The 14,217-nt window shown below is 44.3% G+C and overlaps 1 protein-coding gene across 1 annotated transcript in view; it reads left to right on the forward strand.

Moving 5' to 3' along the window:
* Positions 1-14,217, forward strand: part of CFAP299 (cilia and flagella associated protein 299) — a 446,034-nt gene that overhangs the window by 420,863 nt on the left and 10,954 nt on the right. The window contains exon 5 of the mRNA XM_066574916.1: positions 12,976-13,105. Within this exon, the coding sequence (XP_066431013.1) occupies positions 12,976-13,105 (130 nt within the window). The remainder of the gene's footprint in view (positions 1-12,975; positions 13,106-14,217) is intronic.

Genomic DNA, 14,217 nt, shown 5'->3' on the forward strand with positions numbered 1-14,217 from the left:
AGGTTCTTGAGCACCGGGGCTCAGCCAATCACTGCAGCGCTTGATGAACCAATCAGAGCCATTTCACTGAATGCCTGTCATTGGTTCATCGAGTGCTGCAGTAATTGGCTGAGCCGCGGTGCTTGAGAACCAATCAGAGCCAGCACTTCCTAGAGGTGGGGATTTTGAACCTCCAAACCAGAAAGCACTGGCTGAAAACTACAGACAAGTGTCCCGGGACTTCAGAAGCAGACGTGCACCATTTTTTTAAAATGCAACCAGGGCTCATTTTCAAGGTAGATCTTATATTTCAAGCTCTCCCAAAAGTCCCAGCAAAAGAGCTGGATAAGGTTTTAGAAAAGCCATTCACTCATTGGTTGTGCAAAGAGTGAACCTCAGGGCACCAAAATGCAAAATAAAACCTGTAAATGTTACCTTTTGTTGCCATTTTTAGACCTAATATACACGAAGAACTCGTCTCAGTTTGTATGAGGCCGGCTGCACATTTTGCTTGCTGGTTCCCACCGTGGAATCTGGCTATGACCCCGGCGGCCACCCCACGTACCTGCTTTTTCTGTCCTGCAGATAACGGCAGACGCTCGCCGTTGGTCATGCGTAGTACAGATTTTAAAAAATTATCTGTTACTCCCGCACTGTTGCTAGGCGATGACGTGAGTATCCACAGCCTATCCACAATGTGAATTGCGGGTGGGCTGCATGTTGGACAGCTTCCATTGACTTCAATGGTGGCCACCAGAGATGAGCGAGCGTACTCGCTAAGGCAAACTACTCGAGCGAGTAGTGCCTTATGCGAGTACCTGCCCGCTCGTCTCTAAAGATTCGGGTGCCGGCGGGGGAGACCGGTGAGTTGCGGCAGTGAGCGGGGGGTAGTGGGGGGGGGGGAGTGAGATAGAGATCTCCCCTCCGTTCCTCCCCGCTCTCCCCTGCCGCTCCCCGCCGGCACCCAAATCTTTAGAGACGAGCGGGCAGGTACTCGAATAAGGCACTACTTGCTCGAGTAGTTTGCCTTAGCGAGTATACTCGCTCATCTCTAGTGGCCACCTGTGTGGAGTCCGTAGCAAAATAGAGCATGCTGCAATTTTTCCTGCGCTAGCGGAATACGCATTTCGTTTCCGTGAGTGTAAAGGGAAAAGGGATTTCACCTACCCCTCAGAGCTATTTGCTGCGGATCCTCCCTGCGGATTCCGCAGCAAGAATCCGCTTACGTGAAGCTGACCTACATGACTCAAATGAACCTAAAATCATCTTCTTGTAGTAGGATGAAGACGCGGCCGCACGGCTCGCACTGGGCCTGAAACGTCTGTTTTCGTCTGCAGCAATTATTCTTTGGATATATTAGAAATGAAAGATTATGTTATGAAAGCACATTTTTTTGTTAATAACATCTTTATCAAATGTTCTGTGGAAATAACCTTGGAAGTGCTTCATTCAGACGCGGTGATTTAAACGGCCCGTGTTTAAGTTGGCTGCTTCTTTTTCCCAACCAGTTCATCGATCTTCTATCCAGAGGCATTTCCCATAACCTTCTGTTTCCTTTGTATCATTCCTTCCAGAGCAGGTCTGAATTTACTCTAATTTATGTTTCAGTATCAGAGTATGGAACCACACCTAACAGGGCCCGGCCGCGCTGCACACTGCTTGGCTCAGTCAAACACAGTTTACTTTCAGCCCTTCTACTTTCATACGACTCTAGGACATGACCAGACCTCAAGGTCACATGCCGTCTTGTCTTACCCCTCGCTGTGGTCTTATCGTGTGCGTTGTGTATTGGAGGAGTCATTATTCTTCCAGATGTTGCCATTATTAAAAGGTTTGACGAGCTTCTAAAACCCATTTACATATACCCTACCAGTGCCTCCCCCACAGGAGGACGTGCCACCAATATAGAGCATGTGGCATTCTCTTATTGCACGTGCCAAACCGAAAGTGAGAATGAACCCATTGAAAACAATGGCGCCTATTCTCTGCACATTCTGTTTCTTAGGCCTCATGTCCACGGGGAAAATAAGAATTAAAATCCGCAGCGGATTTTAACTCATCTCCCGCCCGCGGATCCGCACCCAACAGGGATGCATTGACCACCCGCGGGTAGATAAATACCCGCGGATCGTCAATAAAAGTGATTTTAAAAAAAATGGAGCATGAAAAAATCTGGACCATGCTCCATTTTCATGCGGGTCTCCCGCGGGGACGGCTCCCGCGGGCTTCTATTGAAGCCTATGGAAGCCGTCCGGATCCGCGGGAGACAAAATTCGGAATTTACTCACACGCTCCGTTTCTTCTCTTCGCGGCGGCGCCATCTTCTATCCGTCGCGGCCGGATCTTTTTTCTTCGGGACGGCGCATGCGCGGGGCACGTCACCGACGTCATCATGCACATCCGCCGAGCCGAAGAAAGAAGATCCGGCCGCGACGAGAGAAGATGACGCCGCAGCGAAGAGAAGAAACGGAGCGGATGGGAGGTGAGTTTATTTTGATTTATTCTTATTTTCAGCCCTCATGTCCGCGGGGCAGGAGGGACCCGCTACGGATTCTACATGGAGAATCCGTAGCGGGCCTGATTTTCCCCGTGGACATGAGGCCTTAACACGCTTGTGTGAAGAAGCCCTATTCTTAATTTACCCCTTGCTGGCGCGCTGAGGAAGTCAAATACTTATATTAAGGGCAGTGGCAAAAGAGCGTAAGCGCAAAAACGCTCAGTCCTGTGCAACTGATTTGCACAGTGGAGTGTTTTTTGCACCCGTGCCATTTGTGCAGACACCGCTCGTTCACACGGGTGGGGCATCACCTGATTTAAAAGGCTAATTAGCCTTTTGAGATGCCAATTTGGCGCGATCGCGATTTTAACATTACAAGTCCCATAGACCCTACAGAAGAAGAAACGCTGCGAATTTCGCAGTTAAAAAAAAACTGTAGTGGGTAGTTACCCTTAAACTGAACTTTTTTTTTCATTATCCATCACCCATCACCCATCTTGCGGCACACTGAATTAAAAGCCGAGTTAGAGGAAGACACATCTGTAAGTTGAGTTGTCTGGGGTATTAGGTTGTTATAGACCATTTACTGTATAGTGCAGCAGTACAACTAATATCAGTGTCCATCATCATCAGGTATTCTGCTTGTTGACTCCATTCAGGTAGGATTTTTGATTTCTACATTTCCCATAGTGAACTGAAAGATACTGAATGTGGAATATTAAAGAGTAATGACGATATTCCAATTCCAATTTCCAAATCTATCCGTTCAGTCTTGTCGGACTCTTGAATACTCTGTTGGCCGGTCCGCTCCATGCTTCTTTATTCACTACGGCTGCTTTCATTTGCCTGATGCCCACTCTCATGTCCTTCTTGAGGGTGTCCATCCAACCTGTCCTTTGTCTTCCCCCTTTGCCTTTTACCACTGAGCATTCCAAATGGCATCTCTTCTTCCAGCGAATTCGCCCTCATTACGTGTCCACAGTCAGTCAGCCTCGGTCTCGTGATCTTGCCTTACACCTCTGGGTTGATACGGTCCAGGATAATTTTCTTGATGACCCTCGCTTTCCAGGGGATTTACAGAAGTTTTCTCCAACCCCACAGGTAGAAAGCCTCAATTTTTCTTCTGTTTGCTATCGTCAATGTCCACATCTCACAGCTATATGTTGTAATCAGGAAGACAATGGCTGTGATTAACCTTCGCTTGATGGTGACTGAGACATACTTGCACTTCCATATTGGGTCCATGCTCACCATGGCCGTACGCTCCAGTGCTAATCGACACTTTAATTAACCTGTCGAGCTGCCACTATGATCGATGCAGGGAGTACAAAACTATTAACCACTTCGATGTCCTCGTTGTTGACCTTTATGTGGACTTCCTTGTTGGCAGCGCTCATGATCCTTCTCCTCTTGATGTTCAGATGAAGTCCCATCTTCTCACTTTTTTCTTTTGGTGACCCTAGCTGTCCAGGGGATTCGTAGAAGTTTTTTCCAGCACCACAGCTCAAAAGCATCAATTTTTCTTTTGCCTGCTATCATCAATGTCAACATCTCACAGCCGTCTGGTGCAACTGGAAAGACGAGGGCTGTGATTAACCTTCATTTGATGGTGACTGAGACATCCTTATACTTCCATATTGGGTCCATGCTCACCATGGCCGTACGCCCCAGTGCTAATTGACGCTTTATCTCATCTGGCGACCTGCCACTATGATCAACATGGACCCAAGGAGTACAAAACTATTAACTACTTCAATTACCTCATTGTTGACCTTTTTGTGGACTTCCTTGTTGGCAGCGCTCATGATCTTTGTCTTCTTGATGTTCAAAAGTCCCATCTTCTCACTTGGTTTTTTTAGCTTCAGGATCAGCGTCTTCAGATGCTTCCCTGTCCTTGCTATACACGTATCATATACAAGCAGGGGCGTAACTATAGGGGATGCAGGGGATACGGTTGCACCTGGACCCAGGAGCCTTAGGGGGCCCATAAGGCCTCTCTTCTCCATATAGGTAGCCCAGTACTATGAATAAAGCATTATATTTGGGGGCCCTGTTACAGGTTTTGCATTTGGGCCCAGGAGCTTCAAGTTATGTCTCTGTGCAGCATGGTTTAGGTATGGGTACGGGTACAGATACAGATAGAGGGGGGGCCCAGCTCACATTTTGCATCAGGGCCCCTGAGCCTTTAGTTACGCCCCTATATACAAGTAATGCTAGTCAATGACTGAGTTTTCTATTATACATACCATACACAGCATTATTGTATCTTAAACAGTCCTGCTTTCGAGTCTCTCTTGAGGTCCCGGGAAACCCTGATGAAAATGTGACTTGCGTTGACTAAAAGCATTAAGGGTCAAGCATTTGTTATCCGTATAGCACAGCTCTCAGCTTCATGAGACAAGTGCACTTGGCAGCCATTGTTACATGCCTCCCACTAGATGAACATTTACAGTCTATCATGTTTCTGGTTAACATTATTGTAATGTCAGAGGCATTAGCGATCTCAGAAGATGTTTGTTCAGCTTTATACAAGCAATCATGTGTAAATCTCCAGGGAAGATATGCAGTCGTTGCTTTGTTCCTTATTTGATGTCTTCCTTGGGATGATGTGCATTCTCAAAAAGACTTCTAGTCCCCCTCAACTTATCTCTTATTCTGATAAATGGCCTTCCTTCGTCCAATCAGCGGCACCTACACAGGCTATGGATCAAGCATGTATCTCACACATTGACTTCCCCTGTGTATCCTCATGTGGTATTGACATAGCGAAGGTTGGATAGTGATTGTAAAGTGACCTTGGATGAAGTCCACCGATGCGTAGTTCATTCCCATGGAGGCTACAAAAGTCAGTCATCATTTGCCAGACCACAAAACCAATCATGAGTCATTTAAGAGTGTTATGTGAATCCGGACCTCATTAGGTAATGATGTGTAATGCTGATTACTGTATTACTTGTACAGCGCTGCATATTATTACTACAATCCAAATTAATGACATTTACAGCTCAGTCACAGACAGGATTATAGTGGAAGACTATGGACCCTGCCTGCGAATAGTTGTAACTCATTCTTGCCTTATGACATAATATAAGCTATTAATACCGATCCTACTTCTCAAGGAAGTCTAAGTATTATATTTAAAGGGATTCTATTTTCAATGCATAAAGCCTGGTATGATGAAAACTTGTGGAACTTTGTAACATGCTGTGTGTAGCAATTCCTCATAGTTTACAAGATCTCTACTAGTAGTCTCTGAATTGGAGCCTTTATTGTTTAAATCCAGAGACCATCTGTCCTGGTCATGTGATGATCTGGTATACAAGTTGTTGCAAGAGAAGGATATGATCATGCTGCTTTCACATCTGCATCGGGGGTTCCGTTTTCCTGCACCAATTAGGGAGCAGGAAAGGGGAATCCCCTGGCTCAACAGGTCCATCCTAAAGGGGTTGTCCCGCGAAAGCAAGTGGGGGTATACACTTCTGTATGGCCATATTAATGCACTTTGTAATGTACATCGTGCATTAATTATGAGCCATACAGAAGTTATTCACTTACCTGTTCCGTTGCTGGCGTCCTCGTCTCCATGGTGCCGTCTAATTTCAGCGTCTAATCGCCCGATTAGACGCGCTTGCGCAGTCCGGTCTTCTCCCTGGTGAATGGGGCCACTCGTGCCGGAGAGCGGCTCCTCGTAGCTCCGCCCCGTCACGTGTGCCGATTCCAGCCAATCAGGAGGCTGGAATCGGCAATGGACCGCACAGAAGACCTGCGGTCCACCGAGGGTGAAGATCCCGGCGGCCATCTTCGCAAGGTAAGTAAGAAGTCACCGGAGCGCGGGGATTCGGGTAAGCACTATCCGGTTTTTTGTTTAAACCCCTGCATCGGGTTTGTCTCGCGCCGAACGGGGGGGCTATTGAAAAAAAAAAAAAAAACGTTTCGGCGCGGGACAACCCCTTTAAGACAAAACCAAACAGCCCCAAATGGACCTCATTGTCTATAATGGGGGCCGTTCAGTTTCTGCTCAGCTGCCCGGCATTTTTACCTGAAGAGGCAGTGCTGCACGCAGCGCTATTTCTTCCGGAATTTTGTGCCGAATCTGCGGCGGAATCTCTGAATGGTAGCATATGCTTGTGTAAGAGGGCTCCGAGGGGGGTTTCAAAATTGCGATAAAATTGCGCGATTGAGTAAAAGAGCACATTATGAAACCAATGATTTTCAATGCTATCCTTCCCATTAGCTATGTTTTCACTGATGCGATGTGAAATCAAAAAAATCGCGTTTTGCTCTATCTTTCAGCGGTGTGCGATATTTTTTTAAACATTTTTTACCCCCCATGTTTCCCTGTGGAGCCTCCTTTTTATCGCATCGTAATGAACAAACTTGTTTTTTGCGATACGTTTTTAAACTTAGAAAGTCCTATTGACTTTTTAAAAAATCACACGTTTTTATTGCAAACAGCAGCGATGGGACGCGAGATCATTCTTTAAAAAAAGCATCGCTAATGCTCAGAAATCACGTTAACAAAGACACGATTTTCTCGCCCGTGTGGAACTAGCCTAACAGTACTGTTTCATGCATATATTTCATAACGTGACCAGAACACATAAACAATGACGGTTCCTGTTCAATGACTGCAAGCAGAGATGTTATAAAGTATGGTAATTACTACACAGCGAACGACATTGCAGACTGTAGAAATTCCCATGAAGCAATGAACAGGCTCTACTTCCAGCATATGCACACATCCTGCCTAGACCCAGACTGGATGGCTTTTAGTTTGCCGTTTCATAATGCAGCAACTAATTTATTAAACAATGTTTTTTTCAATATTTTTTTCCCTGCATTTTTTGTGATGTTTTGAAGTTAAGAAAAATATATTTTTTCCTTAAAGGGAGTCTGACAGCAGTTTTGCATTGCCGTGTTTCCCCTAAAATAGGTCCTACCCCTATAGTAAGACCTATTGCATTTTCGGGAAACGCTTGAAATATAAGGCCTCCCCTGAAAATAGGACCTATCTCAGATGCCACACTAAAAAAAAAAACCTCACATGGACCGCGGCGTCGGTGTCCTCCTTTATCTCACAGCTGTCTTCTGCTGGTGACCAGGCTTTGAATACCCCACCTCCAGCAAAGCGAGCGCTGTAATTGGCTGATCGAGTGCAGGCAGCCAATCACAGCCGGCGCCCGATGAGCCAATCACAGCCATTCAGTGAATGACAACACTGAATGGCTGTGATTCGCTCATCGAGAGCAGGCTGTAATTGGCTACCAGCGCTTGATTAGCCAATCACAGCGCTCGCTTTGCTGGATGCAGGATATTCAATGCCCCGTTGCCAGCAGAAGGCATCTGTAAGACGAGGAGGACGCCACGCTGCTGCCGGACACCATTGGGAGGGATCGGGACGCCGCGGACCAGGTAAGTAAAAGCCCCCCCTGAAAATAAGACACTGTGCCCTTTTTGGGGCAAAAAATATGAGACAGTGTCTTATTTTCAGGGAAACACGGTACTGTATGGGCAGGGATGAGTGGATTATAAATATCTGTGTCCAGAATGGTAATATCTGTTAGACCAAGAAAACTAACGTTTTAACCCTCTGCATGCTGCCACAAGTGCTCTGAAAGTGGCCCTCTCACTTAAGTGCTCTCTGCTCTGTCCATTGAGTTGCTCCACAGCTCTGATTGACAGCTGTAGTGTCCAACATCAAAAATGAACATTTCATGGTTCATGGTTATCATTCCAAGACATTGTCAGGGACTTTCTTGGAAATACACCGAAATTGTGCAAAAAACTCTTGGAGAGCCACAAAATGCTTGGTTGCAACATGAGCATCAAGGTGCATTTTCTGCCATCTTGATAGCTTCCAAGAAAACCTTGGTGCGGTCAGTGATGAGCAAGGTGAACGATTCCACCAATATCTGACGGTCATGGAGGGACGGTATCAGGGTAGATGGGATGCACATATGATGGCCGACTATTGAAAAATGGAGGATGTCCTGAATCTTAAAAAAGTTGATACGATAGAGAAAAACATTTTTGGATTCAGAAGCCAAAAATTAGTAAAAAAAACAAGTGTAAAGTCAACGAAAATTGTGTTTCCCACTTTAATTGTTGCGTGTAAACGCAAAGCCATTGTGCACTATTCTGTCACTTGTTGTTGGTCGCTGAGGTTCAGCCTGCATAAAAATAGTCGCTAGTTCGTTCGCTTGTCCTGAGGTTTAAACAGCAGGTGTTCAAACAACTCGAGGGGAGAGGTGATTGTTTGCCCAGCTAAACACAATGATTTATTGAAGAGCCCATCCACATACTGCCGCAGTAGACAATGGCTTTTACTTTGCACTAATTAAAAACCTCCAGCCCAGAGATTCTTCACATATACACGCATCCACCTGAGCAAACAATCATCCACTGATCTTCACATATAAACACTACCAAACGACCCAGCTAACGAAGGGAATGGCGAGGATTGCATGCGATTGTCTTTACTGGTAAACTCTCATCGTTTGTAAGTAAAAAAAGTCGTTGAGTCGTTTGTTTGTTCAAATTACAATCGTTGCGTGTAGATGGGCCTTAGAAAAGTGTAAGTGCAATTTTTTCAGAACAAAGTATGTAATATAGGTAAATGCTATCTCTCCTTGGTATAAGTTTGGATTTTGGGATGGCTTTGGGAACAGGAGTAAAAATACCTTAAAGTATGTCACATTGAATGAAATACCTTACCCGATCTGTAGTACATGGATCAACCTTAGTGAGGGATCAACCTTAGATCCCTTACCCCATCTGTAGTACATAGATCAACCTTAGATCCCTTACCCCATCTGTAATACCTTACCCCATCTGTAGTACATGGATCAACCTTAGTGAGGGATCAACCTTAGATCCCTTACCCCATCTCTAGTACATCTGTTACCCCATCTGTAGTACATGGATCAACCTTAGTGAGGGATCAACCTTAGATCCCTTACCCCATCTGTAGTACATAGATCAACCTTAGATCCCTTACCCCATCTGTAATACTTTACCCCATCTGTAGTACATGGATCAACCTTAGTGAGGGATCAACCTTAGATCCCTTACCCCATATGTAATACCTTACCCGATCTGTAGTACATTGACCGACCTTAGTGAGGGATCAACCTTTGATCCCTTACTCCATCTGTACTACATGGACCAACATTAGTGAGGGATCAACCTTAGATCCCTTACCTCATCTGTAATACTTTACCCCATCTGTAGTACATGGATCAACCTTAGTGAGGGATCAACCTTAGATCCCTTACCCCATCTGTAGTACTTTACCCCATCTGTAGTACATGGATCAACCTTAGTGAGGGATCAACCTTAGATCCCTTACCCCATCTGTAGTACATAGATCAACCTTAGATCCCTTACCCCATCTGTAATACCTTACCCCATCTGTAGTACATGGATCAACCTTAGTGAGGGATCAACCTTAGATCCCTTACCCCATCTGTAATACCTTACCCGATCTGTAGTACATTGACCGACCTTAGTGAGGGATCAACCTTTGATCCCTTACTCCATCTGTACTACATGGACCAACATTAGTGAGGGATCAACCTTAGATTCCTTGCCCCATCTGTAGTACATGGACCAACCTTAGTGAGGGATCAACCTTAGATCCCTTACCCCATCTGTAATACTTTACCCCATCTGTAGTACATGGATCAACTCTAGTGAGGGATCAACCTTAGATCCCTTACCCCATTTGGAATACCTTACCCCATCTGTAGTACATTGACCAACCTTAGTGAGGGATCAACCTTTGATACCTTACCCCATCTGTAGTACATTGACCAACCTTCGTGAATGATCAACCTTAGATCCCTTACCCCATCTGTAATACCTTACCCCATCTGTAGTACATCTGTAGTACATGGACCAACCTTAGTGAGGGAACAACCTTTGATCCCTTACCCCATCTGTAGTACATCCCTTACCCAATCTGTAATACCTTACCCCATCTGTAGTACATGGATCAACCTTAGATCAACTTGTTCTCTTCGAATGTTTGATATGTCTTGCTAATAAGGGTCACATATGATACGGATGGACCATTGGGATGTAGAAAACAGATCACATTCATGACATAACCTAACCGTCAAGCATCATCATACACGCAAGTCAAAACTTTTTATAACTTCCAAAGATAATGCTTCATATGGAATACTTGTTTGCTGCACTTCACTGGTTGTCTCATAGAAAACCTCTTCATTATGAAGCCATTCCTTGTTCCAGGTATGAAAGCGTGAAATGGTTGAGATCCAAGTACTTGTCTGGCTTCTTCATGCTGTTGGTTTAACAAATTCTCATTTTCAATTATTTCTTCTGGAGTCATAATTAGTTAAGTATAAATACAATTTAAACCCTAGTTGCTCGACTCTTCGCAGTTCCACCAAGTCCACCACATGAATTCTCACCATGGGATGTGGCAAAGAAGTGCTACTCAGCTGGAATCCCAAAGTCAGCTTTGTGGAGTTCTAAGTTTGAATTTTTTTCCCTGCTTTTGTATTGATCTGCACACCTATCTGAGAAATAATAGATCTTACATACATGTTTAAGCATTTATTTTAGAAATGGAATGCTTTTGTATATACAGGCATTGGATTGGGTGCAACATCCTAAAATAATTACAAGGTTTGTACATGACGCTTTCCTTGAGTTTATCTCTATAGTAAATGGCAAATTGATGAATTATGGCTTGGGCATTATGCCAGTGAATGACTAAAATCAGAATGACTGGCCATGGCAGTGACCCTCTACATCCAGTGATTGGCTGCAGCAGTCACATGTCCTGGTCAGCAAGAATTGGGAAGGACACAGAAGTTGTGAAGCAATTTTAAGTGTTAGGACAACCACTTTAATATTTTTTAAACTCTTATTCCCAAAGCCTTCCCAAAATGAAACTTACACCAAGGAGAGTTTGTGTTTACCCGTATTACATACTTGATTCCACCCAAAAAATGAACACACACTTTTTTAGATATTCAGTGTCAAAGTTTATATCATGAAGAATATAACATTTTATTACAAAACATTTTTATGAAAAGTGTGCTCCATAAGCTTTAAAACAAGCCCAAGATGAAAGCCCTACTGTAATTAGAAGCAGAGTTATAATTTTTTTTGTTGACCCGGTAAGCATAAATTTCCCATTTTTTCCCCTGTGTTTGAAATTCTGCTGTATGAATACCGTGTATCACTGAGAGCTAAAATTTCACATCTGCAAGTCAATTCAGGCCCTCTACCGTCCTCCCAAATTTTAGGAAAATCTTAGACGGTTGGGTTGTAAAAGTTCATTTTTTTGTCATGATTTGGCAGGGAATGACCCCTAATGGACAGAAGGGGAACCATTGACTTATATGAGAGGATGTTTCATATACATTCTGTGACCTGTGCCGAGGTCATTGTGCACAGATGGAAGGAGAGAATCTCTGATCATCACCTATTGTGAATGGTGGATCCTGTCTTATCTATATATGGGTGTCATCGTTCATTGTGGTCCTTCCTGTGATGATGATGAGGAGTCTGATGAAAAGTTTCCTCTACAGAACAGGAAGTGTCGCCTATTATTAGGCTCAGGATGCCTTTACATATGACTGGCCAGTGCTTAAGCGCCCGACGGTCATTCAAAGGACTATTATTCCTGTGCATTCACACAGGAGCGACGATCACTCGGTGAATGGAGGTGGAGCGTGCGGAGATATTCTGGCCACCTGCTTCCATTAAGATTGAACTGGTATGGACCCATTATATTGGCAGACTTTTATGCCCTCATAAAGGGAACAATGAGAGAATAAATGATCGCTCATCATGCCATTGTTGGCAGTGTTTACCCTGAACTGTGATTGGTCAGCGCAAAAAATGCGGTTTTCGTGTGATGCAACTTTTACAGTGGGAAATCCTACTGTAAAAGCCATAAAAAAAGCCCTAGCTGCAGAAAAAAAGAAATACATCACCTAAGAAGCACTGTCAGCTCCGCCGCATCTTCTCGGCAGGTCCCCGGCAGTAATCTTCAGGCATCTCTTAGTCAGGGATTTGAAAATCACCCCCTCCAGGAAGCACTACCTCTGATTGGTTCTTCAGTGCTGCGACTCAGCCAATCAGAGCCAGCGCTCGATGAACCAATCATAGCCATTCATTGAATGGCTGTGATTTTCCATGGCGATATTGAGTTGCCCATGTGAAAGAGGCCCTAAAGTGCATTAGAGGGTGCCAGAAAGGGGAATCCAAAATGTAACTGGTAATAAATCATATTGGTATCTATGCTAACGAAGCCTCATGTGGCACAGAATGGTAAAGCAGCAGAAATGCAGTCCTAAGCTCTCGCTCACGACCTGAAGGTTGCGAATTCAATCCCCTCATGGTTCAGGTAGCCGGCTCAATGTTGACTCAGCGTTCCATACTTCCAAGGTCAGTAAAATGAGTACCCAGTCACACTTCTACAGGGTCTCACTTTACCTTTCTGTTTTTTGTCATTTTTGTAGTTTCTACAACTGGGAGACCCATGTTTCAACTTCAAATGCGAGTCCAAATTACCAAGTGATTGCAGAAAATTCATCTGGATTACTATTTAAAAATAAGCGGGACAGGAAAATCCTGAACGTGGATCCTAAGGTAAATATTTTACACCGAGCAAAGCGGCAATTTTCACTTCTCTCCTCGCATTACCATATGTTTTACGGATCCCGGACTGTTTTTACTGCCTGTGTTTCATGGCTTCACAAGTGGTATCACTTAGGAAAGAGAGGACTAATATTGTCCCTCCTTTGTGTGTTTATACATTTAAGGATCTGTGGGTCTTCACTCTTCATGGCGCAGTCACATATAATCGGCATCCGCTGGTATCTTAGGTTGCGTTAAGGAGAATCCATCATAGGATTTCCCTTTTGTGTTCCCTTTAAATGGACAGAAGTATCAAGTGGTTCGCTATAAAAGCAAATAAATGGCAGGTGCAGACTTTTTCTAACACTATACAATAGTTCTAGTGATAAATGTCCTTAAGGAACTTAGATCTGTCCCTTCTCCTTCCTTCCACTGAAGACATTATCCCAAATAAAATAGTTTGGGTTCCTTTAAACCTTCCTAATGATGTGTCTATCGGACTGCATGTTAAAACAAGACCGAACTTTTCTACAAACTTTTTCCAGACTTTTTCCCAAATCCCCCATTCTGCCAGGCATATGTGACCCGTTCCCATTTTGTCACTCATCTTATATTACAGCTGCAGTAGTCTGAATTATTATACTCCAAGGTCCCCTTCGCACGAGCGTATTTGTGCACGCACTATGCAGAAAACAGAACCCATTGATTTCAATGGGTTCACTCTAATTACTTTTTTCTGCGTGTGCCAAAAAAAAAGCAGTGTGATCCATTATTGTGTGCATTTCCCGTAGAAGTCTATGGGAGGGGTGCAAATGTGCACTCAATACGCACACAAATGCGCAATACACCACGCAATTTTGCAGGTAAAAGAACATATCTGGCACTTAGTGCGCTAAATAGCCTTTAAAATTCTTCACCCATGTGAACTACATCTGCGAGCACAAAAAGTACAGTAATATGCGCCAAAGCGCATCATTCATGGCACTAATGTGTTGCACGCATGTTGTCAGCTCCGTAAAAACAGGTTGGAGCAGAAGCCTCTGTACCAACCTCTGTGTAGGTGTCTGGCGCTTGTACCTGCAGGCACGGCTCGCGTTGATTTCAATGCGCCAGCCACTACACGG

This window comes from Eleutherodactylus coqui, chromosome 7 (genome assembly GCF_035609145.1).
Source record: "Eleutherodactylus coqui strain aEleCoq1 chromosome 7, aEleCoq1.hap1, whole genome shotgun sequence".
NCBI lineage: Eukaryota > Metazoa > Chordata > Amphibia > Anura > Eleutherodactylidae > Eleutherodactylus > Eleutherodactylus coqui.